General features: G+C 37.2%; 3 protein-coding genes across 3 annotated transcripts; 1 reads left to right on the forward strand and 2 right to left on the reverse strand.

Moving 5' to 3' along the window:
* Positions 1-327: 327 nt before the first annotated feature.
* LOC103927393 (chlorophyll a-b binding protein 13, chloroplastic) lies at positions 328-1,856 on the reverse strand. Its single transcript, XM_009336313.2, has 3 exons — positions 1,606-1,856; positions 1,340-1,501; positions 328-1,009 (listed from the first exon to the last, which is right to left on the reverse strand). Exons 1-3 carry the CDS (start codon positions 1,726-1,728, stop codon positions 500-502), a joined length of 795 nt encoding a protein of 264 aa, XP_009334588.2. The 5' UTR covers positions 1,729-1,856; the 3' UTR covers positions 328-499.
* A 12,927-nt stretch (positions 1,857-14,783) lies between these two features.
* LOC103927426 ((-)-germacrene D synthase) lies at positions 14,784-17,191 on the forward strand. The gene is made up of 3 exons (XM_048585634.1): positions 14,784-15,978; positions 16,120-16,365; positions 16,755-17,191. Exons 1-3 carry the CDS (start codon positions 15,853-15,855, stop codon positions 17,046-17,048), a joined length of 666 nt encoding a protein of 221 aa, XP_048441591.1. The 5' UTR covers positions 14,784-15,852; the 3' UTR covers positions 17,049-17,191.
* Positions 17,192-20,069: 2,878 nt separating this feature from the next.
* LOC125468055 (ARM REPEAT PROTEIN INTERACTING WITH ABF2-like) lies at positions 20,070-24,336 on the reverse strand. Its single transcript, XM_048585635.1, has 5 exons — positions 24,274-24,336; positions 23,972-24,035; positions 23,756-23,827; positions 22,603-22,681; positions 20,070-21,403 (listed from the first exon to the last, which is right to left on the reverse strand). The coding sequence occupies exons 1-5, from the start codon at positions 24,292-24,294 to the stop codon at positions 21,382-21,384; spliced, it is 258 nt and encodes an 85-aa protein (XP_048441592.1). The 5' UTR covers positions 24,295-24,336; the 3' UTR covers positions 20,070-21,381.
* Between the last annotated feature and the right edge of the window lie 136 nt (positions 24,337-24,472).

Consider the following 24,472-nt stretch of genomic DNA (forward strand, 5'->3'; position numbering starts at 1 on the left):
GAGTTTGGTGCCTACAATTGGTCTGAATTTGTTACCTGGTAAAATTAAAGTATATATATTGAAGGTAGAGGTGAATGATTATGTATTTTGAGGGGATTAGAAGCGATTACATGTGAAAGAAACTATTCGGTATCCTACCCTTTTTGTGGGAATTGGAAGGGATAAGAATGTGTTTGGATGAGTAATTCATCTTTTGACTTGGGCGTAGTTGAGTTGGCTTGAGCAGTTTGCTCTCTCCTAGCACTCAAGTTTGATGTCTCCCTCTCGTTGTTTAGATTAGATTAGAATATCGCTTGAATTGAAAAAAGATACAAAATAATTCCGAAATGAGGGAACTAAGAAGATTGGATTTACTGCTATAGAATTGATACACAAAGTGAAATTTGAAAAATCTGATCAATTAAAATGGCGAGTATTAACATCGACATACAATTTCCCATTCAATTACATTCTCTCAAACAAGATTAACAATTACTAATTAGAGGAACTGCAGATTAATTTATGATCCGGGCACAAACTTGGTGGCATAGACCCATGCATTGTTGGCTACAGGGTTGTCAAGGTGGTCCAAGAGGTTCTCTAGGGGACCCTTCCCGGTCACAATGGCTTGGACAAAGAACCCAAACATGGAGAACATGGCTAGCCTCCCATTCTTGATTTCCTTCACCTTGAGCTCGGCGAAGGTGACGGGGTCATCGGCAAGGCCGAGAGGGTCGAAGTATTGCCCACCCGGGTAGAGGTTGTTGCCCTCTCCGACACCATCAAGACCGTTGATGCGGAATCCTTCAACGAGACCCATGAGGATGACTTGGAACCCAAGCACCGCTAGGATGCTCTGAGCATGGACTAAGTTGGGGTTACCCAAATAGTCGAGGCCGCCTTCGGAGAAGATTTGAGCTCCGGCTTTGAACCACACTGGCTCTTTGAAGTCCACTCTCACCCATTTCTCGAGAACTTCTGGGGTGATGCAGCCTAGTGCTCCAAGCATAGCCCACCGGCCATGGATCACCTAAAGTTGCACAACATTAGTAAAGTACTGTCACTAGCAAAATTTAATTACTTCTCCTTCCAAATGAATGCAAATTATGCATATCAACGATGACATCTTGTAACATATTGAGAAGGTTATGGTGTCTGATTGTGAATTAGGATTGAAATATCAGTCTCCACCCATTTTGATTTTGAAAGAAGGCAATAGCATACATTTTTATTGAATGTGCTTAATTTCTTGCTTCATTCATTCTTAATCGTTTGTAACTACATGATATTTGGGTAGTGGGCAAGCAAACCACACACTAATGGCGGTGAGAAACTAACAGTACTTGAAGTGTTGAAGTACCTCAAGAGCCCTGTTCTTAGCAAAGGCCTCGGGGTCAGCTGACAACCCTGCGGTGTCCCATCCGTAATCACCGGGGAATTCTCCGTTCAGGTACGAAGGAGTCTGAGCAGAAAAGGGTCCCAAATACTTCACTCTGTCCGGCCCATACCACAAATCATTGCCCTATATATGTCACAAAACAAAACCCTAATATTAGACATGCATTCCGCAGTTTAGACTAATTCAGTGTAGACTATTGCTCAGATAATGTATAAACATATACATACCATGGTGTATTTGCCAGTGCCCATTGGCACAACATCTCTAAGAGTGTTGAAGCTTGGTCCTCGGCTTTGGCCAAGAAATGGGGTTGTTCTTAGAAGAGTGCTAGAGCTAGCAGCTGCTGCCATGACTTTTCAAGCTTTCGCAACTTAATTCAGTTGACTTGATTTGTTTTGTGATGAAGTAATCTGTGGAATTGTGTTGAAGCTTCGAAGTGTGTAGAAAGGGTAGTTGTGCATGCAATATTATGCACAGATGGGTGGTTCAGAATGCAGGAGTGGGAAGTATTGGTGGGGATTATGTGGGTTTGAATCAACCAATGAGAAGGCTTCAAAGGATTTTTAAGCATCTCCAACTCATATCTTTCTATCCACATTTTATCTAGCTGGGGCATATCACATGATTCGCATCGCAAACTCACAAGTCTTGTATTTTGTTGTGAAAATTCGCACTGTGTGGCACAGTTGAGTTTTGTGCTTGTATGGGCCCTACGGCACATTGCTGATGCGTCAATGAACGGTGGTTGTGAATTGATGTCTCAAATTGATGGAGAGCAATTTGTATGGGATGAGTTCATTTTTATTTGATGTCTCGGTCCAATAATATAATAGTGATCAATGTCAATATGAAGAAAAAATTACACATAACATTGTATTATTGAACCAAAATACCACAATAACTATATATCCGTTTCTCCTGAGATATATTATTTTCTTTCATTCCGATGTTTGATAACCAAAATTTGATGTTCAGTATTCTGATAATAATTAATTTTCCTTAACGTGGAAATTGAATTCTACACAAGAGTATAATCACTTTGTTAACTCTGCAACCAAAATAGACATGTTAGAGTGTGGTCTAAGGCAAAGACTTTTGGATGTCTAAATTAAACTTAACAAAATGAAGGGAACTCAAGCTTAGGTTTTTTGGTGGATGAACATTTACCCCTCATGGTTAGAGGAGGCCGAGTCCTTTTATACACAAAAGGGTTGGGCGTGATGGTAACATGCTGAGGTACATGTGGCGTGCCCTAATTGCTGGGTTTGAGTGAAACCAGTATAGCATTGCCCATTAACTATTGGACTTGTGGAGACGCAATGAAGGGCACCATTAAGAGCCCTCAAGTCAAGGGACTCTTAGTTGACGGTAATGATCATGGCCTATGAGCGAGCCATGATTTGCAAGATGACCCCATGAGATTAAGGGCTTGATAAGGGAGGTCATGGGATTGTGGTTGCAATGGTGGTGCTGGTACGCGTGGCGACAATAGTTGGAAGGAGGGAGCAACGGTTGTGGGAGTGATGATGTCGACGATGATGATGGTAGCAAGGAGTGGCGGCAAGGGCAGCAACAACGAGGGTGGGTGGGTGGATGGTCGTGTAAATGGTGATTGAGAGGTAGTGGAGTTGACGGTGTCAGAGATGGTGGAGGTGGTGCCAGAGAAGGAGGTGTTAATGGTCCGGGGTGGTGGAGTGTTGTGGTGGTCGCCGAGGTTCTAAAAAACATTTGGTGTTAGTATGGCAATCGGTTGGGACCTAAACGGATTTAAGTAAATTATTATATATGATGAATTTGATGGCATGAGAATAAAGTTCACATGATTACAAGTTCGTAATAATTTATGAAATGTTTTTCAAAAATAATAGGAGTTTATAGTGAACTTAAAAAGAAAAATAAAGATGTCAAACATGTTGTGTAGAAAGCATTTGGCTGGGACACTAGAACTCATAGAAGGAAGGTGGGGCAATAATCTATGTTAATTAGGATGCTAGCCGTCCGAATTTGATTGGGCAATAATCTAAAAAAATTTAAATTGTCACGTAGGGGGAGAGATTTTTCAATGTCTGGTACGCATAATGTTATTATATAAGTGGAGTGAAGTTTATTTTTCAAGTGTCCCTCCTCTTGTATAATGACACATGTCATATAAGCTTGTGTCCTGAGCACAATGAAAAATCTCTCGACGTGGGGTGGGAATAAAAGAGAGAGAAACTTATTTTCTCTCTTCTTCTTTGCTAGAACTTGGAACCACAAACATAGGTGCTTTGCATTCCTCCTTTTGTCAAATTCGAAAAGAGAAAAAAAAAAAAAAGTTTACTACACCTATAGACCTTCTAGGCCACCCAGTCGCCCGCCTAGGCTACCCAAGCGCCACCCAGGCTGTCCCGGCACCCGCCTAACTTCTTTTATGATTTTCCTCCCAACTATGGGTTAATCTTGGCGGCTGGTCACTGCCTAGTGCCTAGCGCTAAACTTCGCCTAGGCCGATTTTAGAACACTATAGATCACCATGATGGTCATTAGTTGTGATCACCATGATGAGGTGGTGGTGTCGTACATGATTTTTTCTTCTTAAAACTCTAACTTTATTTTGTAAGTATCATGTGTTTCTTTTCGCATTGTGTTTATTTTTATTTTATTTTTTGAAAAACCTTGACGTACGAGGAAATTTTTGTTGATAACGAAAAAAGAAGTTACACTTAGTTAGGGAGGACATAAACCGTACCCCTCATAAAACGGAGATAATAAAAATAGTACACGAAAAAGAAGTGGGGGGGGGGGGGAACATAAACCTTACTTTTCTAGAAACAAAAACAAGAAAGATACAAAGTAAAAAAAAAGGGGGGGGGGGGACATGGAACCTAACCCCTCTAAAAACAAACCTAAAAGGTGTAAACCTGCAAAACAAATTGAGCAACAATGCAGCACGAGCCGCTGGCGGAAGAGAATCATGCCAAGTTAAAGTTGGAGAAGACAAGCCCATGTTAGCAAAATTGTCCGCAACAAAATTTTCTCCCCGATATATGTGAAATGTGTAGAAAGTCATTTTCCAAATGCGATCTAAACAAATAGACCATTGTGTACGGAGAGGCCAAGGAGGATCAAAATCAGACAATTGAAGAGCAGAAATAACACTAGAACTGCCACTTTCCAACCTAAGACAATGACAACCCAGCTGATATGCAAACTCTACACCAATAATAATTGCAGACAATTTTGCAAAAAAAAAAAAAAAAAAAAAAAAAAAAAAGTTGCAATGGCCAATCCATTGGCCTAAACCACCAAGAAAATGACCATGGCAATTCCTGAAAACTCCTCCACAAGCAGCAGGATCGGGATTTTTTTTAGATAAACCATCTGTATTAAGTTTGATCCAAGGAAACCAAGGAGGAGACCAAAGGACAGGAAGAATGGTAGGCGCCTTGCGAAAGATAGGTTAGATCCCCAGCGAAGAGATGATTTGAGTGCCAAAACCCTGAGAGAAACCGGGAAATAAACTTTCCACCATGAACTATCGCAGAACTGATAGACATGCAGAGATGATGAAATTAGATTGGTCGGCCCTCACAAATAAACTTATTTCGAGCTTTCCAAATAGTCGCAATAGTAGAAAGACTTGCAGCAATACAGAGATTATGCAATTGTTGGGAAAAGTGTTTACGCACATAGATATCCCAAAAAACATCAAAAGAATTTGGAAGAGGCAAAGAGGTACCAAATTGGCATGCTAACCACCTCTAAAGCTGCCTAAATATCTAACAACTGAAGAAAAGACGAGCATTTGATGCTTCAGAATTACGACATAAACAACAAATAGATGCCAAAGAAATACCACGTCGTTGAAGTGCACCCTCGGTAGGAATTTTATCATGAAAAAGCCACCAAGCCAAAATAGATAGTTGTGGCAGAATAAAATGTTGCCAAATAACCTTAGCCCAAGCACAATCACTATGTTTCCTTCGAATAAGCTGATAACTAGAAGAAAAGGAAAACTTCCCAGTAGGCGAGGGCTCCCAAATCAGTTTGTCATCCTAGACATTTAAGGGCAAAGGTAGACGAAAAATAAATTTATAAAATAATCTGGCAAAGACCAACTTTGTGCTTCAATAACATCTGAAACCCGAGGAAGAACCTTAGGTGAAATGACGAAGGTAAATAAGGGCTACTAATAGGTTCGTCCAACCATTTGTCGAACCAAAAGGAAATTGGCATCCCGTCACCAATAATCCAACGACTATTTTTATTCAGAATAGGCAAAGCGCGCTTCAGACCATGCCACACTGAAGACCGTAAATATATATTTTTGTTTTTGTAAGGTGAAAGAGGAAAATGTTGACGAGCGAAAGAACCCTCCAAAGAAGAGGATTGTAAAGCATCCCATCCAAAACTAAGCAAAGCCATCAAGTTCAAAAAAGTAAAATCACGAAGACCAAGCCCACCCTCATGTTTAGGTCCACACACCATACTCTAATCAACAGTTAAATGTTGCATGTTGTGATTTTCATTTTCTAGTTTTATTCTTTAAAATAGTCTTTCAAATACATTTTTACACTTAATTTTGTATCTATAAAACGAAAAAACTGATTTATAAAACGTTACCAAACCGACTTTTAATCACTCTAAAATACAATATATGGGGCTCACAAAGAGCATGGTAACCCAATTGACCCAATTGGACTAGGAAACTTACGATACAAGAGACATTTTATTGAATTAAGAAAAAAGAGGGTACAGAATAACATAATAGATAGTAAATTCAAAGTACTTATTTGAAATATGGTTGGGAGGGCCAGTATTTTTCTTTTTTTTTGAGCAACTATTTTTGAACGGCCAGTATAGGACCACACTGTCCTTGAAGCAGTTTTATTACAAGACTGACTCCTCCCGAAATATACACACGGTGACACACTTCAGTCAGAATATGTAATAGCCACAACTCTAACAGGATACTTTCTATGTAGGGCTGCACCAACGTTTTCGGTCATGTCTAAGTCCTACCCTCTTGCACCATCAGGCAATCCTCAGTCGAACTTGTGCACTAAATTTGCTAAAGCAATCTCGTTAATAGCGATGACAAACTGAATCCCTGGGTAATCTCGTCTTCCTGCCGAACAGAATGAAATGGAAGTTCTTGGCAATAGTATTGGTAATAGTATTGGAGCGGGAGGATGTAAGCGGACTCTCCTTGATCACGGCCTTCAAGTAGTGCATTTCAAATTTTCAACCCAATCATCCTCAGTTAATAAGCCTGTTTTCTTGCCTACCATTGTCTTAATTCTCTCTGCAATTTTTCCATGATTCTAGGATGCCGCAGAAGCTCAGACATCGTCCACTCTAGGATGTAAATGTCGCATCAGTAGTGCCACCAACAAAAATATCCTACAAGCAAGTTAATGAACCAAAGCCAGTTATTAAATTAACATTTAAGTACCTAGCTAACGTGATTCAAAAGTACAACTATTAATTAACCTCTCTTTGTTCTATATTTCTAAGTTAAAGGAAATTTTTTTGGTAGTTTAATTGAAAACCTATTTATACACACAAAATTGACCATGCATATATATTGCACGCATGTAAGAGTTAAGGCAGGCATTACCATTGTATGTGAGACCCATCTGTATTAGAGTGTGTCAACAATGAGGTTGTCAAACTTAGACATCATTGTATGTGAAAATTTATTCATTCAAGCATTTTGTTATTTAAAGATAAAGAGTACACTAGGTTTACCAAAAAAAAAAAAAGATAAGGCACAAAGGGAGTGTTAATAATCCAAATGATAGCCTTTATGCTAACTCGATCAATAGGAGAATGAGCTAAGTTTTCTTTCTGAAGGGAAAGCTTCCACGATATCTTTTTGGTCCTCATTCTTGACAAGAGAATCATCCATATGCTCTTGAACGACCGATTCTAAAAAGTCATCGAACCGTTTGTCCAACTGTTAAAGTGATTAGAGTTGAGGACAACACTGAGATATGATCATATAAATACCTAGGAAAGTAGATTTTCAAGGGGTTTGCAGTCATAGTTTACCATACAAAAATCTCAACAAATTCACTGCAACCCTTCTGCAACTTCAACTAAGAACATATCTGCTATCAACTTCTCTGTAATCTGTAAGCACCAAATATAATTACTGAATTGCTTCACAGAAAAATGGACCACAGGGAAACGTATATGAGTGGTGACGAATAGAATGAATTGCTCATCAAGTGCAATAACTCTTTACCTTCAGCAGTCTTTCTCTTTCCATCTTGTATTGCTCAAACAGGCTCATCTTCTCTGCCACCTGATGGGTGCTCACACATAAAAACCAAATTCAGAAGGGCAGTTCGTTGTCACGTGCCTAACATACCAACACTTATATACATCTGTTATCTCCAAAGCGACATATTTAAGAAGAGCAACTTCATGAAGTTGTCCTTAAAGATATCTCACATTTGTTCATTTCATGTTAAGATTGTCATTCCATGTTACGATGCAAAGAGAAACGTTTATTCTACAAAATTTGTCCCCATAAGTAATTTACATGTTAGGATGATGTCACAAAGTTAATTCTACAAAATCGAGGAAAAACTTATTTCCCAAATGCTACCTGAAAGCAATTTTTTCAAACAAAGTTTATATGCACTACTAAGCTGAGAGTGATTGAAAATATAGAGACAGAGTGCATATTCTTAAGGCTGAAGTATTCAAAATCACCTGATGGTCAAACTTTGCTTGCTCTATTGCCCGCATGTCACTGTGGAGCTTCAGGTATGTTGGTATTGTTATTTCTTTTACTAGAGGTTTTAGTAAGCACTGAGATGACAAATACAAAGATATGCATACAAGTTAGTGGTTCGATCTTGTCTGTCTTGCAATAGCAATAAAATCACTTAAATAGTCATTTTCATGTGATTTGGGACATTGAATTGGTATCTATACCCCTGCTTCGTCAGTTGTCCACGGGAGGCCCTGAACAATTGGTATCCGCTGTCTCTCCTCCGCCATTATCATCTCTTATAGCTTCTTCGTGAACTCTTCCTCCTTTCGTCTTCCCCTTTCCTGCAGTGATATCACAAAACAAAGTTAGAAGCAACGCAAACCATGTAAACTTTCGAGTGCTTTTCGATACCATTCATTTTCAGCACAGTTTACCTCTGTTCTTAACTTGAATGGCTTAGTGCTAATGGCTCTTTGTTTCTTCTTCTTCTTCCATCTCCCTCCTCCGATTATGCTACAAGATTCAGAGCTCTGAAATTCAAACCGGAATACAGAGGTAACCTGAGTTAGTCAATAATTTTCAATCTCCAAATAATGTAAAAACAGTAAGGACAAGAATTACATTTCTTCAGGACAAGAATTACATTTCTTCAGGACAAGAATTACATTTCTTCGGCTCCTTCACCCCTATTCGAAGTCCTGCTTGAGACACTGTTTAGTCAAAAGAGCACAACCAAACCAAGTCAGGACATACAACAAACACCTGATGTGCATCAAATTCTCATGCTAACTATAATCAAGTATAATTGCTAACCTTACCAGACTTCCATCCCAAGAAGAAGAGACTGAAGTTCTCTGATCCAGATCGAGATTCTTCGACGTCAAGAACAAGTTTGACGGGAAAAACGAAGAAGACGACACCTGTGTTTCCGGTGCCTTAAGAAGAGGCTGCAATCCGGGCAATGCCCACTTGGTCGCCTTCTTCCCAATCTCTTATGCTGCTTCCTCCTCCCCATTCTACTTATCCGAATCCTTCGAGCTCTGAATTGAAACCAGCTTCTCAAACGCCTGAACCAAATACATCACTTTCCCACTCTTCGGCACGCTCTTCCTCGCCTCTTCCAGCAACTAAGACCTACAAAAACATCCTTTCTTCTCAGTCCAGGTCGCAAACAACCTTGATTCACCTTCCTCGTCCCCAATCTTCCACATGTATACATAAAATGAAATTAAGATTTGAAATCCAAAATCGATCCAAAAGCTGAACGTTTTTATTTCGGAAAAGAACTTACATTGGAGGACAGCCCACAAGGAGATGATCATCTTTACCTCTTGGATCAAGGTCCAATTCCGGCAAGCTTGGTCGTAAATTGGCCGAAAAATCAACGGTTAACGTTTCTTAGATCTGAAATTGAGGAAATTCGGCTTCGAATTTGATGAATGACATGCCTCGACCCCGATATTCCCCGAATACCAGGATAGGCACGTGCTGGCCGACACCCGAGGGTGATGAAAGCCATTTATTGAGTGCAAATGCTGAAAACAAGGGATAAATAAGGCTTATAAATATAAAAGAATAATTAATATGCAAATAAGGACCGTGTTCAGAGCACACCTCTAATCTAGAACACTAACAGAAAATAATATAAAATTGAATGAAACGAAGGAGTGGGTCCTACACCGAGAGGACTCGAAGATGCCGATGCGGAAGTGCCTGGACGTCGGGATTGTATGCCTCGATTCTAAGTCCTGAAGGGGGACGCAAAACAAACATGAGTGGACCAAGTTGATATATATATATAATAAAACAATTATCAACATACTAACCCCCAGGTTTTATGAAAACACATATATATAATGATAAACATAGGTTTTCCGAAACCTAGCATGTCGTGCAATGTCTCAAATCATAAATCGCATAAATAATAAACACTAGTGAATCTCCGATAACTCTTCAGGCCCCACGCCGGCTTCCCGTCTTTGAGCAGACAATCAGAGGAAAATACACTTCAGGCCCCATGCCGGCTCCTCGTCTTTGTGCTAAATAGCCAGAGGAAACACACTCCAGGCCCTATGCCAACACCAAACCGTCGCCCGGGACGGACCGGATCTATCCCTACGTCCCGTAGCGGAAAGCACCACTAGGTAAGTACAAAACCAGTTAACATACATATATTGAAAATGAACTTCATAGTATAAAGTCATCAATCATCTATACTATAAAGAGGTGTTCTAAACATGTTCTAAATATCATATCGTCATTCATCAGATATTCTATAAGAACATGGGTTATAGGAAAAATAGTAGTAATTCAAACTAGCCTCAGTAAACATGTTATCTCGTAAAACGTTTCATAAAACATAATCATCAAATCATGCTTTTCATGTATGCATTTCTACTATCAAAACATGCATTTTTATAAGGGGTCCATTCACAGTACTTCGCTGTCGAAAAGCCACGCCATCTAGCGAAGAAGGAAACGCCACAGATAATTGCCCCTAAGCACATAAATGGTACATTTAGTCAAACTCTATTCAAACGATTGAATTTGGGAAAACGAACATCGGAAACGGGTTCAGGACGTCAAAATTAGCCTAGGAGGGGTCCCGCACGAAAACCCAAAAAGTCAACGGTCAAAGTCAACGTTGACCGTTGACCGGTCAAAGTCAACATTGACCGTTGACCGGGTCAACGGTCAGACCAGGTCCGGGTCCCCGTCAACAGGTCAAACGAGTCTGGGCTTGGATCCGGATTGGGTTAAAGGGTTTGGACTTGGGTTGGATCCGGGTTTGGGCCTAAAGGGTTTGGGTCCAATAGGTTTAGGGTTAACGGGCCGAAAGCCCTAAATGAAAGACCCAAAGGCCTTTAAATTAACAAAACAAAAATAAAAAATAAAAAAGGTTGGGTTGGGCTGCCCAGGGTTTTGGGCTTGGCAGGAAAGGCCCAAAGGCCTTGGGTTTGGTGGTTCACCGGATTCCAAGGAAGGAGAAGGCCGGTTTTCGGCCGGCGAATTCCCAAGCTCCGATGGAGCTCAAAACTCAACCAAAACATGTCATTCAATATACCAAATTGAAGCCCCGAAGGTAAGGAATTGAAATATACCCTTGGTTCCCGTCATCATGGTCGAAGTTGGCCGGAAAACAGCCTGGAAGCCATGGGTGTCCGCCGAAAACTGGGTAAGATTCAAATGAGTATAACTTCTTCAATACTCAATGAAATTGGGTGAAACAAAAAGGAAAGTTGTAGTACTCAGCGAGAAGAAGAGATTGATACCTTGCACGCTGGCCAACTCACCGTGGTTTGGCCGGAAATTGTCTCGAAAGGGGCGGTGCTCGCCGGAAAACTGGGAAATGTCTCCGAGGTGGTTTCTTCATGGTTTGACGTCCAAAACACAACCACGGGGTTAGAAAAGAGCTATAGGGATGAAGAGAGAAGCATTTAGAGTGTTTTGAGGCTTACCCAAAATGGAAGGATGAGGAACTCGCCGGAGTTCCTTTGTGAGCACAGAGACGAAGAGAGGGAGATAGTTGACATGGTGAAGATGGTGATGCTGCTATTGTTGTGGTGTTTGATGATAAGGGAGATGAGGGTTTATTGGTGTGTGTGTGTGTGGGTGTGTTCTGCTCGGAGGGAGGGAGAGACAGACAGAGAGAATGGGTGAGGGAGAGAGGTCGGGGGAAAAGAAAGAAAAGAGAGCTGAGAAAGAAGAAAGAGATGAGAGGCTCAGGGGGACAAAATCAGGGGGTGGGCCCCTTGGGCACACCGTTTAAGACTCAAAAACAATTTTAAAAAGGAAAGTATCCCCCAAACTTAGTCAAAATACAAAAATACCCATTCTCTTCCGTAAATCCTGGGACGGGTTGTTATAATGAAACTAACTTAGGAGTTGGAAAGAGGACGGGAAGAGGATTTTGGAGGTACAAGTTGATGGTCATTAGTGTTCTCATCGCCGTCGTTTGTCTTCGACTCCCGTTGTCGGCGCTGTTGCGTGAAGAGAAAAGGGAGAGGAGAAAGAGAATGAAGCGAAGGAGGTGTTGGACGTTTGTGAAGGGGAGAGAGAGCTTTTTACACAAAAGCAAGACACCAATCTCAGCTTAAAAGACATCAAAAATAAAAAGACACCAATCTCAAATTGGAAGACCACTAGTAATTAGTGTCATTACTTAAAAAGACACCAAAAAAAAGCCAAGAGTGCTATCTTAATGTCTATAGTCACTAATTGCAAATAGTTATAATTTTAGTAGTGACTCGCCATAAGGTGCAAATGACACATCTTTGAAATTGTAGCAAAACTTGTTGAAGAATATGATATGGGGGTCTGTTGGGGAATGTGGTGTTATGCCAATCTCAGCTTAAAAGACACCAAAAATAAAAGGACATCAATCTCAAATTGGAAGGCCACTAGTAATTAGTGGCGCTATCTTAATGTCTATAGTTACTAATTGCAAATAGCTATAATTTTAGTAGTGACTCGCCATAAGGTGCAAATGACACATCTTTGAAATTGTAGCAAAGCTCGTTGAAGAATATGATATGGGGGTCTGTTGGAAAATGTGGTGTTATGTCAATCTCAGCTTACAAGACACCCAAAATAAAAGGACACCAATCTCAAATTGGAAGGCCACTAGTAATTAGTGGCATTAACAAAAATCTCTACGCATCACAAGGTATTTTATTGTTTGTATTGTATTTCAGGATGAAAGTAAAAGCTTGAAGAAATCATCTTATTTTGAATATTGTAACAAGTGACCCAAGATCCACACAGAAAAGGCCCTTGCAGAACAGCCAACTTGCGAGCTTTGCCCCGAAGTGCTCAGAACGAATTAGAAAATGTGTCATCTATGGTTGGAAAGCCCTGGAAGTCGTCTTTCTGATGTTCTTTACAACTTGTGATTTGGAGGTTTCGACAATAAGTTATAACAGAATAAAGAGGAGCTGTTCAGTTACAAATTCTGATAACAGCTAGTTTTCAGTTTCTTCAATACTAAAAGCTGGTTGTTATGAGCTATAAATGAGAGTCAATTCAAGGATGTAAATGTGTCAGACGTTAGATAAGTCCTAAGCCTTTTAATAGGGGACAAATACTCAACAAAAACACAGAGAGGAGAATCTGGAATGAGCAGGAGTCTTCAGCCTTAAGCAGTTTCTACGTTCTAGCTTTCCTAACTTTTTATGTATTTTATTTTTATGCATTTTGTTATGTTTTTAATTTAGTTTATGGATAGTTATGGCTGCTTTGAAGCCCTAGACATGGTTGAATTAATGTTATGATGCAGTTTTAGTTTATCAATTTCATTTGCAAGCTAGAATCAGTTTTCTATTTCAATCATTTCAAGCACATATTTTCAAACTTAGCTACCTTGTTTATGTTTGCTTTTTGTTGAGAATGATATAGATGACTGCCATATCTTCTTTCATTCATTAGCAACATATGGTTAGGTTCAGAACTAATCATGTAAATTGATTCCATGGAGTTCTAGGATAAATGTCATGTTCTAGGGTTCATGTGATGTTCATAATCCTCTTCGTTTTTAATGAGTTTCTAGGTGCTAAATTTGAGTATATGCCATGCTAGGTTGCACCTACAAATATAAGTTTTATGTATATGCCATTCATCTAACATGCAAAGTAAGAGAGGATTCATACAATCTAGTTATATGTCATGCTAGATATGTGAACATATTAGTTGTGCATTTGAAAGAGATAAGTTAAAAGATCATATCACTGATTTAGGAATGTTTAGGGGAAGGCCTTTGTTTATTTGAAGTCAGATTTATGTGCTAAAAACGTTTTTAACCTATTCCATGTCTTAGGTTTGTATTTAGATAGTTCTAATTTTTCCCTTTTCTTTTTGTTTTTATTTCTTTTCCAAAATTACTCAAACCCCTCATTTTAAGTCATAGGAGTCTTTAACTAATGCTAATTTGCAAGAATAAAAGGTTTTACTAAGTTGTTTCTCAGTCCCTGTGGTTCGACACCCTTACTTGTGCCGCTATACTATCCTTATATTTGCACTCGAAAGGAACTTCAACACATAGCAACAGAGTGATGTTGATGGCAAGAGAAGAAAAACTGGGCAAAAACAAGAAAGGTAAGAAAGCAAACAACAGGAAAAAAAATAGGAAAAAAGAAACAGAGGATAACTATGGTGTTGCCACTGACCCTAGCCACAGCTAGGGCCGGCGACAACGAGGACCGGTAAAGATTGGAGGCACTCACATACAAAGGTGAGAAAGAAAAACTCTCACAAATAGAGAGAGAGAGATCTCTCACAAACAGAGAGATCTGCATCTAACTTTTTATGCACAAACACAAACATGATGAAAACATGGAGATGGTTTCTGACTGTATTTTCCAAAAAGTGAAGTATATATATGTGCCTTTACCTTCTAAAACTCTCTCTCTCTTTCTCTCTCTCCACATAAGATCAATGTTTTTGTCTTTTCCATTTGTGGGCGTGCTACGCGTGACTTACACATTTTAAATGTATTTATATGCATAAATTGACAAAAGAAAACTCAAATATTTGAAGTAAATGAATAATTTTAGATCATACTAGAAAACGTCTCATAAACCAATTAAAGCAGCTAAATCTACATAATAAAATTGGTCTCTAGAGAATTTACATTAAGAATGGAGAAAATAATATTTAATAAACAATTGATTGAATCATATTATTACTAGCCCATTGTGAGACTAAGTCTACCCCCTCTCCCTTAATGTAGATAATATCGTTTGTTAATAATAAAAAAAAGAATATGTACTAAGTGAAAAAGAATATCGTTTGTTAACAATTCTTTCTAACTTACAACTGAAAAAGAATGTCACTACACAGTAGTACTAAGTGACAACTATTTCTTCTTTTTGATTTGCTGGTAAGAATTTTATAGTACGGCTATATAACTTTTGTATCATTGTGATGGTGGTGTCAAGTCTATGTAAATTTTAGAGAGCAACACGTTGTAATCTAATAATGCATTGCGAAGAAAAATTTAAAAAACGACAATATATTATTGAACGTGATACGTCGCGTGATTGTTTGTGAACATGTTTTTTTCCAAAAAAAAACATGATTCTTATTTACCACACACACCCTACCTTTGCAAAAGCAATTTACCTCACAAAAATGCAACATCAATTTCCCTGCTACATTGTCTTCTTCTCCTAAACTCGAGATTTTTCTCTCTTTTACCTTTATTACTAGCCTTTATGGATGTGTTTTTGAATCACGGCGTGCTACACATGATTTACACGTTTTAAATGTATTCATATGCGTAAATTACCAAAAGAAAAGTTAAATATTTGAAGTAAATGAATAACCTTAGATCATGCTAGAAGAAACCCCTCATAAACCAATTAAAACAGCTGAATCTACATAACAAATTGGTCTCTATAGAATTTACATTAAGAATAGAGAAAATAATATTTAATAAACAATTAATTGAATTACATTATTGCTAACCCATTGTGAGACTAAGCCGACCCCTATCTCCCTTAGTGTAGATAATATCGTTTGTTAATAATAATAAAAAAAAAAAGAATATGTACTAAGTATGACAAAGAAGCAAGACGTCTGAAAATAACAGTGGTTGATTAGCTAAATTTTTTATTTTATTTCATTGAACATCGACAGTACGCGATTCTAACAGAAGCAAGACGTCTGAAAATTCAAACATCAGTTAGTACTTTTGGATGATAGCCTTCTTGGATTGTTTCACTAGCTTATTTTAAATGTTTCATCGTGGATCATCAGGTGGGACATATCTGCTATGGTTCATCTTCTTGAGCAGTACATGAAAGTCTGTTATCAAGCATTGTTGGATCTCTACGCTGAAATTGAGGAAAAGCTTGGAAACGAGGGAAACTCATATCGCATCCACTACGCGAGAGAAGCAGTACGTCTCACAGACAAATGTCTTTTCCATCATACTAATTACTGTTATGTAGGAATTTGTATTACATGAGTAAATTAATTATAGAAGCATGATTAATTGAAGCTTTATTACGTATATGTACATCGCTTGGTCGTCTCTCAGATGAAAATCCAAGTTAAATCTTACTTCAAGGAAGCGAAATGGTTCTATGATAACTACACACCAACCATGGATGAATATTTGTCAGAAGCACTTAATACAGCCTACTCCATGTTAGCAACCACATCCTTTGTTGGAATGGGAAGCGTTGTTACAAAAGACTCCTTGGATTGGGTGTTTAGTGACCCTAAGATTGTAAAGGCAACATCATTAATTTGTAGACTCGTGGATGATATGAAGTCTCGCAAGGTATGTACTTAATTATATAAATTCATTACTACGTAGTATTACCATTCTTTTCATTGAGAAAATTAGAGTATAGATCCTAGAACAAAAAATTTCTGAGTACTGGTCTATGAACTTGTAACAGTGTGGAATAATGATTCTTTTGAGTTGCTTTGTTAGAACTTCCATCCTCGAAAATATCAATGCTCCACACTGTGGCAAGTTCAAGGATCAATATTCAAAGATTTTTAGTTCAGTAGCGAAAACTTCAATTCGACTAAAGTTCAGAATCAAATAATTCTCCAAATTGTTTTTTGTTGATTCTTTATTAGCTAGATTTGTTCTACTACTACTACTACCATTACTACTACTATATAGCCTTGATATGTTTTCGTTTTTTTTAATTTTTGAAGTTTGAGCAGAAGAGAGGGCATGTTGCCTCATCTGTGGAATGCTACATGAAAGAACATAATGCCACAGAGGAACAAGCAATAATCGAACTAAGCAAGCAAGTGAATAATGCATGGAAGGACGTAAACGAAACGTGCCACCGCCCTACCATTTTCCTCATGCAGCTAATACTACGAATTGTCAATTTTGCACGAATGATTGAAGTTATATACAAACATGACGATGGCTTTACTCATGCTGGAATCTTTCTCAAGGATATTGTGATTTCATTCTTTGTCGAAGCCGTGCCTCTTTAGGCCTTCAATTTGGACTAGTTGTTCTCTTTACTAAATTCAATAATAAGGCATCACCATTGGCCAACAAAATACGAATGAGCCAGTCTTTGTACTGGTCTTTCGTTGAAACCATGTTTTAATATATTTGTTTGAATTGTTTGCTTTCTCTTTGATACTACAAGTGAAATAAATTTAAATTTCCGTTTTGTGATAATATATATACTCTTGTCGTTGAATTCTGTAGAACACTGTAGTGTAATTCCCAAAGTGTTGGAGTAGGAGTTGAAGAAGGGAATTGTTATGAAATTAAGTAAATTATGAATTACGTACATTGGATCTCCTAAGTCCTAATTAGGTAGTCTTTAGAAGGAAAAACGATATTTAGGTTTCAGAGTTTTTGTGGATTTAGAATTATTTGTTCAATTAGGATATCATTATTTTCTGTTTCAAGGTAATTAGTCTTGTATCTTGTTGCATTATAAATATGACAAAGAAGGATATACATCAAGGGAAATCGAACTAATTAGATGCAAACATTAGAATCCATTGCAAGCTTAGAGTCCACTAGTACCACGTGACAATACTTAGTGGTGATACTCACTAATCATATTTAGACACATAAAAGAGTAATGAATAATTGAATCCCATATTTAAAAAGTAATACCAACCGTATTACGCCTATTACAAATATAACTTATCCAAGGATCCTTAGAGTATTTTCAAAGGAGATGTCAAATATAGTATGTCAAAATTTTATTTAATGGCTGATATGGCAAATTGAATACAAGTGCTAAATTCTCTTATTTTCCAATAGATGTGTCAAATATTTGTTTTATTATTTTATTCGGCCTAGAGTTACATTAACTATTAAAAAATAATCAAAATTTGTTTTAATTTTTATTCTATTGGTTGTTAATAGAACCCATGCATTAAACATTAAATTAAATATATTTGACTCGTTCTTTGTTTACTATAAAAATAAAAAATAAAAAAAAAAGTAACTAGAAATTAAATATATTCGACTCTTCTGCGTCGTTCCGCTCTCCCGAAACCAAAATTCATCAAGACCATTCCAATCTCCAACGGCAAATCGAAATATCCAGTCGCTTGATTCTCTCTCTAAAATACCCACTCATCGTTGCCTTATCTTTGATGATTCAATTGGCCGGCGACGACTCCTAGGATTCTAGCTCGACTTCTCTTTCAAAACTCAACTCGAGTCCTCGGGTATTTTGTTTTTGGGTGGCGTTTGCTCTGCAGATACAACTTATGTTTAAATTTTGGTTTTTATTTTTATTTTTATTCTAGTTTTGGCTGTTTTGTTTATGTGTTCAGATGCCCGATTTTCCGACAAGGCGATTTCAGCTGATGACCAGAGAACTAGACCTCGCTACTATCGGATTCCTGAGTAAATTTGGTTTTCATTTGTTCGGGGATTTGGTTTCCAGCATCCGTTTTTCGACTGGTTGTGCATCTCTGTAAAGCTAGATTTGTAAATGTTTTTTCTGTTGTTTTGCAAGGAACCAGAGCCTTTCCATGCTCGAGCTCCACAGGTATGGCATTGCTCTTTTACGTGTCTGTGCTTTGATTCCAGTTTTTTCCAAGGCTAACGTGGCGATTCTCTGCGAGGATTGCAATGGGGGAGGGTGGCTGCTCTGTGATTTTTACAAAGGGCAGAAAACAAATGTGAAATCCGGGACCAATCGAATCTACGACCGATGCCCCGTCTTGCAGAACTGTGAGATTTGAACTCCTCCTCACAAGAGAAAGCCCAATAAATTTTTGTTTCAAGGGTTTAATTTTTATGGAAATTGAAGTGAAAGATTTGGTGCTTAATTTTTAGGTTTTTTTTAACATAAATTAATGTGTTATAGGCTACATCTGAATAATGAAGGACCTAAGAGAGCTTTATTTGGAAGTGGAAGGCAAGGTAATTGTTTGCTCCCAATCCTCATCCTCTCTTCACGTTTTTTCTTTTTAAAGTAATTTTTCCACCCCTTAAGAAAGTAAAATTTTATTTTCTTCTTTTCTTGATGGATATGCTTTTGTTTATAGGTTGATCCTGTTGTTTCATTTTGTGAAACAGTGTAGTCTTTGTCAATCAAATGTTTTGCTGAAACACCCAATAAAAAGAATAAAATAACTATGGTAAGAAGCTACCTAATTTCAGAAATTTTATTTGATTCAGTTTACAATCTTCTAAAAACCTTTTGTAGATTGCAGAGCCATTGGAGAGAGGACTTGCTGAGGACATTGAGAATGTTTATAAGCTACAGTTTTCATTTCTGCAATGCAGGTTGAGTATGATTTTTGGGATTATTTCTTCATTGTTAAGATCTTTTTTAGTGTATATTGGATTAGCTATAATCTTAACCTCATTTGTGGTTGAATTTGACAAATTATTTCCTTGGCACAAGAACCTGAGTTAACCCCAAACATCCTCAAAGCCACAGGCAAGAACGTTTGTTTCATATCATATTTTCTGTTTTCATAAATATGGAAGAATCCAACGTATACATTACTTAAGATTAAAGTTGGGTCTTCTTTCTGTTTTTCATTTGGGTTTCCTGGTGGATTCTCGGCCCAATTTTAGGCGGGTTCACTGAACTCAGTTTGATTGCCTGTCCCTGAGTATTCATGTCATATTTTATTCGTTTTCTTTCTTAAAGATGACTTGATTTTCAGGTACTCAATCTTCAATCCTGCGTAGTAGCACCACACGCCACCTGTTTGATAAAAGGTATGGGTGAAACATGCACACCCACACACACTGACACGGTGTCTAGGTTTTTTGTTTTGTGTTTTTATGTGTTTACAGTTGCTTCTTGAATCATAAAATACTCGCAGAAATAGCTTACAAAAATAGGAGTTGTCTTTATATGATTAGAAGGAATCAGTTGGAATAGTTTAAATGGACTTCTTTGGATAATGAACTTTAGAAAGATAAGAGTATTTCATTAAGCAATTATTCCACAAATTTTGGGGGTTTCTTAAGATACAATGTTATCAAATTCCTTTTTTTTTTTCTTTTTTTTTAATTTTCTTTCTAATTTTATGATTTTGGGGTAGAAGTCAACCCTCTCTCTCATGTTACTGTAGTCTTTATTATTAAATTTTGGTGAAAACACTGTTTAGCATAAATCTTATCACAATACAAAATAACAGGGAGATAATTTTGGTGATATTACTCTCCATTTGTTTTGTAAACATGTTTATGCATGCTGTTCATTCCAAGCATGTCAATGTGATGGCTAAAGGATTCAATTTTCACTTTCCCTATAAAGTTTGCTTCTTTCTATTCCTAGCACAATCATTTGACACTATATTTTCTTTTAAGTTGGTCTGTTAGTGCATTTTCAACTGATCTTTTTGTTGAACTCTCAACGGAGTTCCAACTTTGATCACAACATTGTTTGAATTTTGTTCTCTATCCCATGTCGTTTTCCACTGATTTCAACTTCCAATTTCTCCACATTAAATGTTCATGGTCTAAAAGCATTGTTCCAATATTAAACTATTTTATTTATCTTAACAAAATTGCAGACAATACACTTCTTCCAGTACAGTATAATTTTGCACCTAAGATCAAATACGATATCATTCACTTACATGCACACAATTGACTAATTCTATAAATATGTATGATCAAATGGTTTGCATGATAGCTATCATTCTATTGTAACTTATCTGTTGTCAGATACATGTGGAATATGGCAATTCGAATAAGAAATCGTATTTGATTTAAAAAAAAAGAACTTAGATATTAGTCCAAAAATATCTATATTTCAATCTATATGACTGCCGCTTCTATGTTCTATGGTCTAAAATGTACTTGGCTTGCTAGGTTAGTGGGGATCAAATAAGATAGTTGCTTTTTTCTTTTAATGGACTTTTTTCTTTTAATGGCTCTATTAGTTGTGCAGATATAAACAGTAGTGTGTTTGAAATAACTTTTTAAGTATGGTTATACATCGTGGCACATATGGCGGTGTTGTTTCCTTTTCACAATTGTGGAGGGAAACAATAGGAGCTTCAAAAAATTTCATCAATTTGTTTAGGCGAAAATGGATTAATGGTCCCCGTGTGGTGAGAGGGTAATCGGAAGATAGCCCCCGTGGTGAAAAAATTCGGATTTAAACCCTCGTGGTGAACTCCATTAGGATTTAAGTCCAAAATTAACATCTTCCTTATCTGTCTATTAACCCATTCAACCTTCATAACCAAAAGAGAAAAAAACTCATGCATCCAAGGCTATGAATTTGTTGCCCCCGCTCCGTCTACCGCAACCCCCAACTTTATGCCAAGCTCCGCCCCGAAATGGATGCTGACAGCTCCTCCGTCGATGCGGTGCGTCTCATCTCTTCCTTCCTTGCTTCCTGATTTACAGTTTGAGATCTTATTCAAAATACATGAATTCGAATTTCAATGAATCTGCCCTTTTGTTTGCTTTGTTTATTGTTCAACATAATTCATTGAGGAAATTCAAAACATTGATCACATTGGATATAGGATTTCTGGGCTTTCCAAATTGCTTAGTGATTAGTAATTAATCGGCCACACTGTTCATTATATTTAACCCAGGGATTTGAAATCTTGTGTAAATGGACTGTATTTGAACAGTCAATCTTTTAAGTTGCTATAGATAATCGAGCTAGTGGCTGTAATCCTCCGGCGAACTATTTGTATCGTTATAAGTTGGACATTCTCGTTTTGTATCATTGTGCTAAACGAATTCATAGACTTGGATGAATGAGTTTTATTCTCTTTTGGTTATGAAGGTAGAACAGGTTAACAAACAGATGAGGAAGATGTTAATTTTAAGCTTAAATCCTAACGGAGTTCACCATGAGGGTTTAAATCCAAATTTTTTCACCACAAGAGCTATCTTCCGATTACCCTCTCACCATGGGAACCATTAATCCTTAATCCAATTTAGCCTTCTCTATACTAAATCCATTATTCTGATTTCATTTTGAATTCACTGGGAAAGATACATGAGATGTGATTCAGCACCCTAAGATGTGATTAATAACATTTTTTTTATGAAACCCCAGTTGAGCTTTACACGCACACCCCTGAATTTATACATGAAGTTTTATATTGCGAATCCATGATTTGTTTTTCTCAGTTTGTTGTTCCTGCTGACAGGAAGAGCTTGCTGAAAAATGGCTCCCTCTTTGTTTTCAGAATTGAGGTATTCATGTTCTTCTTTACCTTTTCTTCATTTCTATTTTTCTAGTAGAACAATGATTTCCCCTAAAGAATTTATAGCCATGGCAGCAGGTCACTTGCAATATAAGATGAAACATACTGATTGAGAGATGGTTTTACATTTTTATGGTCAAATTTTTGTTACAAATTACTGTCCGAGATTACTGTTAGCTCAACATTTGGTTTCTTATGATCTCTAGGCTTTCAGATTAAAAACTAGAAACTACTACCCACACGTTGCTGCGGGATTAGAAAATGCATGAGAAAATGCATGAAATATCACGTTTAAAATATAAAAAAGTTTGTGCTAATGGTAAATTGTTTCAAGTTAGGTAAAATGAACTGAAACCTTTAACAATCGTACCTGATGTTGTGAGAATAAAGGTTTTGGCTGGAATAACACTGATTATATATGTGTTTCCCTTCTGCATTTGTTGTTCTTGCTAGAATAAGAACAAATTTACAAAATAATTTGCGTATTTTGGTAAGAGATATAGCAAATGTAAGAACGGATAAAACACTTTAAATAACTATAATTTTTATAGAAAAGCTTTTCAATCCAACATCATCCAAAACTATGAAATAACAGAATATATACCATGAATTAAAAAAAAAAATCACAGATTCAACTTTCATAGCATATAAAACACAACTTTCACAATTTTCAAATAAAAAAATTTGTTGGAAGGCTGAAGGGAAAAATCCAAAATTGTTTACCATGAGCATAAAGGGCTTCGCAAGCTGCAGCCCCAAAAAATGAAGAGCAAAGTGTTTTGAAAGAAAAAACAAAAGCAAATCATTCAACCAAACGACTAACGATATACTTGCAAAACCATTAATAGCATCTTTCGAACCATTCATTATGCTTATTCATGTCATTTTAGTATCGAACCTTTTAGGAATCTAAGCTCATCAAAGCATAACTTCGACAAAAAACACACAGCAAATCAACACTTGATACAACTAAAAAAAGTATAAATACACCAAAGAAGTGACTTTTCATTCCTAATGGTCATTTTTATGTGTCTTGCTTGCCTTTAGCAACCCAACAACCCAATAACAAATAATCATTTTGTGCCTTGAAGCTCAGAAATGCAAAATATCAATAGTCAAAAACTCAGTAAAAAAAGCAAGGAATCGATAACCCATTAAGGAAAAACAACAAAGAAAGCCATTGGGTTACCATAGTCAAGCGCTCTCAATTGCCTTGAAATGGGGGTACCACCATAGACACATATCCAAACCAGACACAACGGCTCATATTCTCTCAATGCATTGGTTTGACACAAAACACAGAGCCCTAAGATCTTGTAGTACGATTTGGATTTTTCCTGCGCATGCATATATATACTACAAAAGTAATATAGTTAATTGAAAAAAAGACTAGCTTATCACTTGCAGCCATGTTTCCAATTGCTTCTTGTGTTTTATTAATTTTTCTTCTCTAATTAAAAATAAATCATACGTACTCCAAAAACCAAAAAGAAATTGTTGCAAAGGGAAATAGAAAATCATACCACCATCAAATGTTGCACGGAAGGTATCTGAAGAACCGAGCAGGAAAATTCTGTGAGCATAGAACCGTCTATCTGCAATTGGTCAGTACACAATAAAAAAATTTAAAGAGGTCCATTATGTTAACAATACAATCACCCATGCTAATTGAATCTTCTGTAATGTCAGCTAACATAGCATACGTAGGAAGAGCTTAAATAAAGATAAATGATTTAAACCTTCGACTAAGAAAATGACAGTGGACAACATAGGATTGTCTACATACTGCTCCCCCAGATCGACCTGCACGAAGATTTATCCACCATCACAGGCAATTCATACCAAATAAATACTCTATTGCCTAAGATGACAGTAATTTTAAATGCAAGAAAGCAGCCACAGAACAAGCATAGAATTCAATTTCTTTTCACAAAAACTATACTAAATCAAGCAAATGAAATAGACTTTAGTTTTGTTCGAGCAGAATTCAAAAATCTAAAGCCTGATATTAGAAAAGCTTATTAACATCTCAACCAACAACCTTTAGCTCATATTCGAACATTGTGGAATCAGTTTCTTCAATGAAAGCCGCTACAGGAGAGAATTTTGACTCAAATGGGTGATATTACATCTAACTGAAGAAACTAAAACAAAAGTACAGCAAACTTTATACCTTAAAAGGTCAAGCAACCAAGTTGTTCCTCCAACGACCCAAAATTGTGACATAAAAAAAAGAGGGT

The sequence above is a fragment of a genome, unplaced genomic scaffold (genome assembly GCF_019419815.1).
Source record: "Pyrus x bretschneideri cultivar Hongxiangsu unplaced genomic scaffold, Pyrus_bretschneideri_v1 Contig23, whole genome shotgun sequence".
Lineage (NCBI taxonomy): Eukaryota > Viridiplantae > Streptophyta > Magnoliopsida > Rosales > Rosaceae > Pyrus > Pyrus x bretschneideri.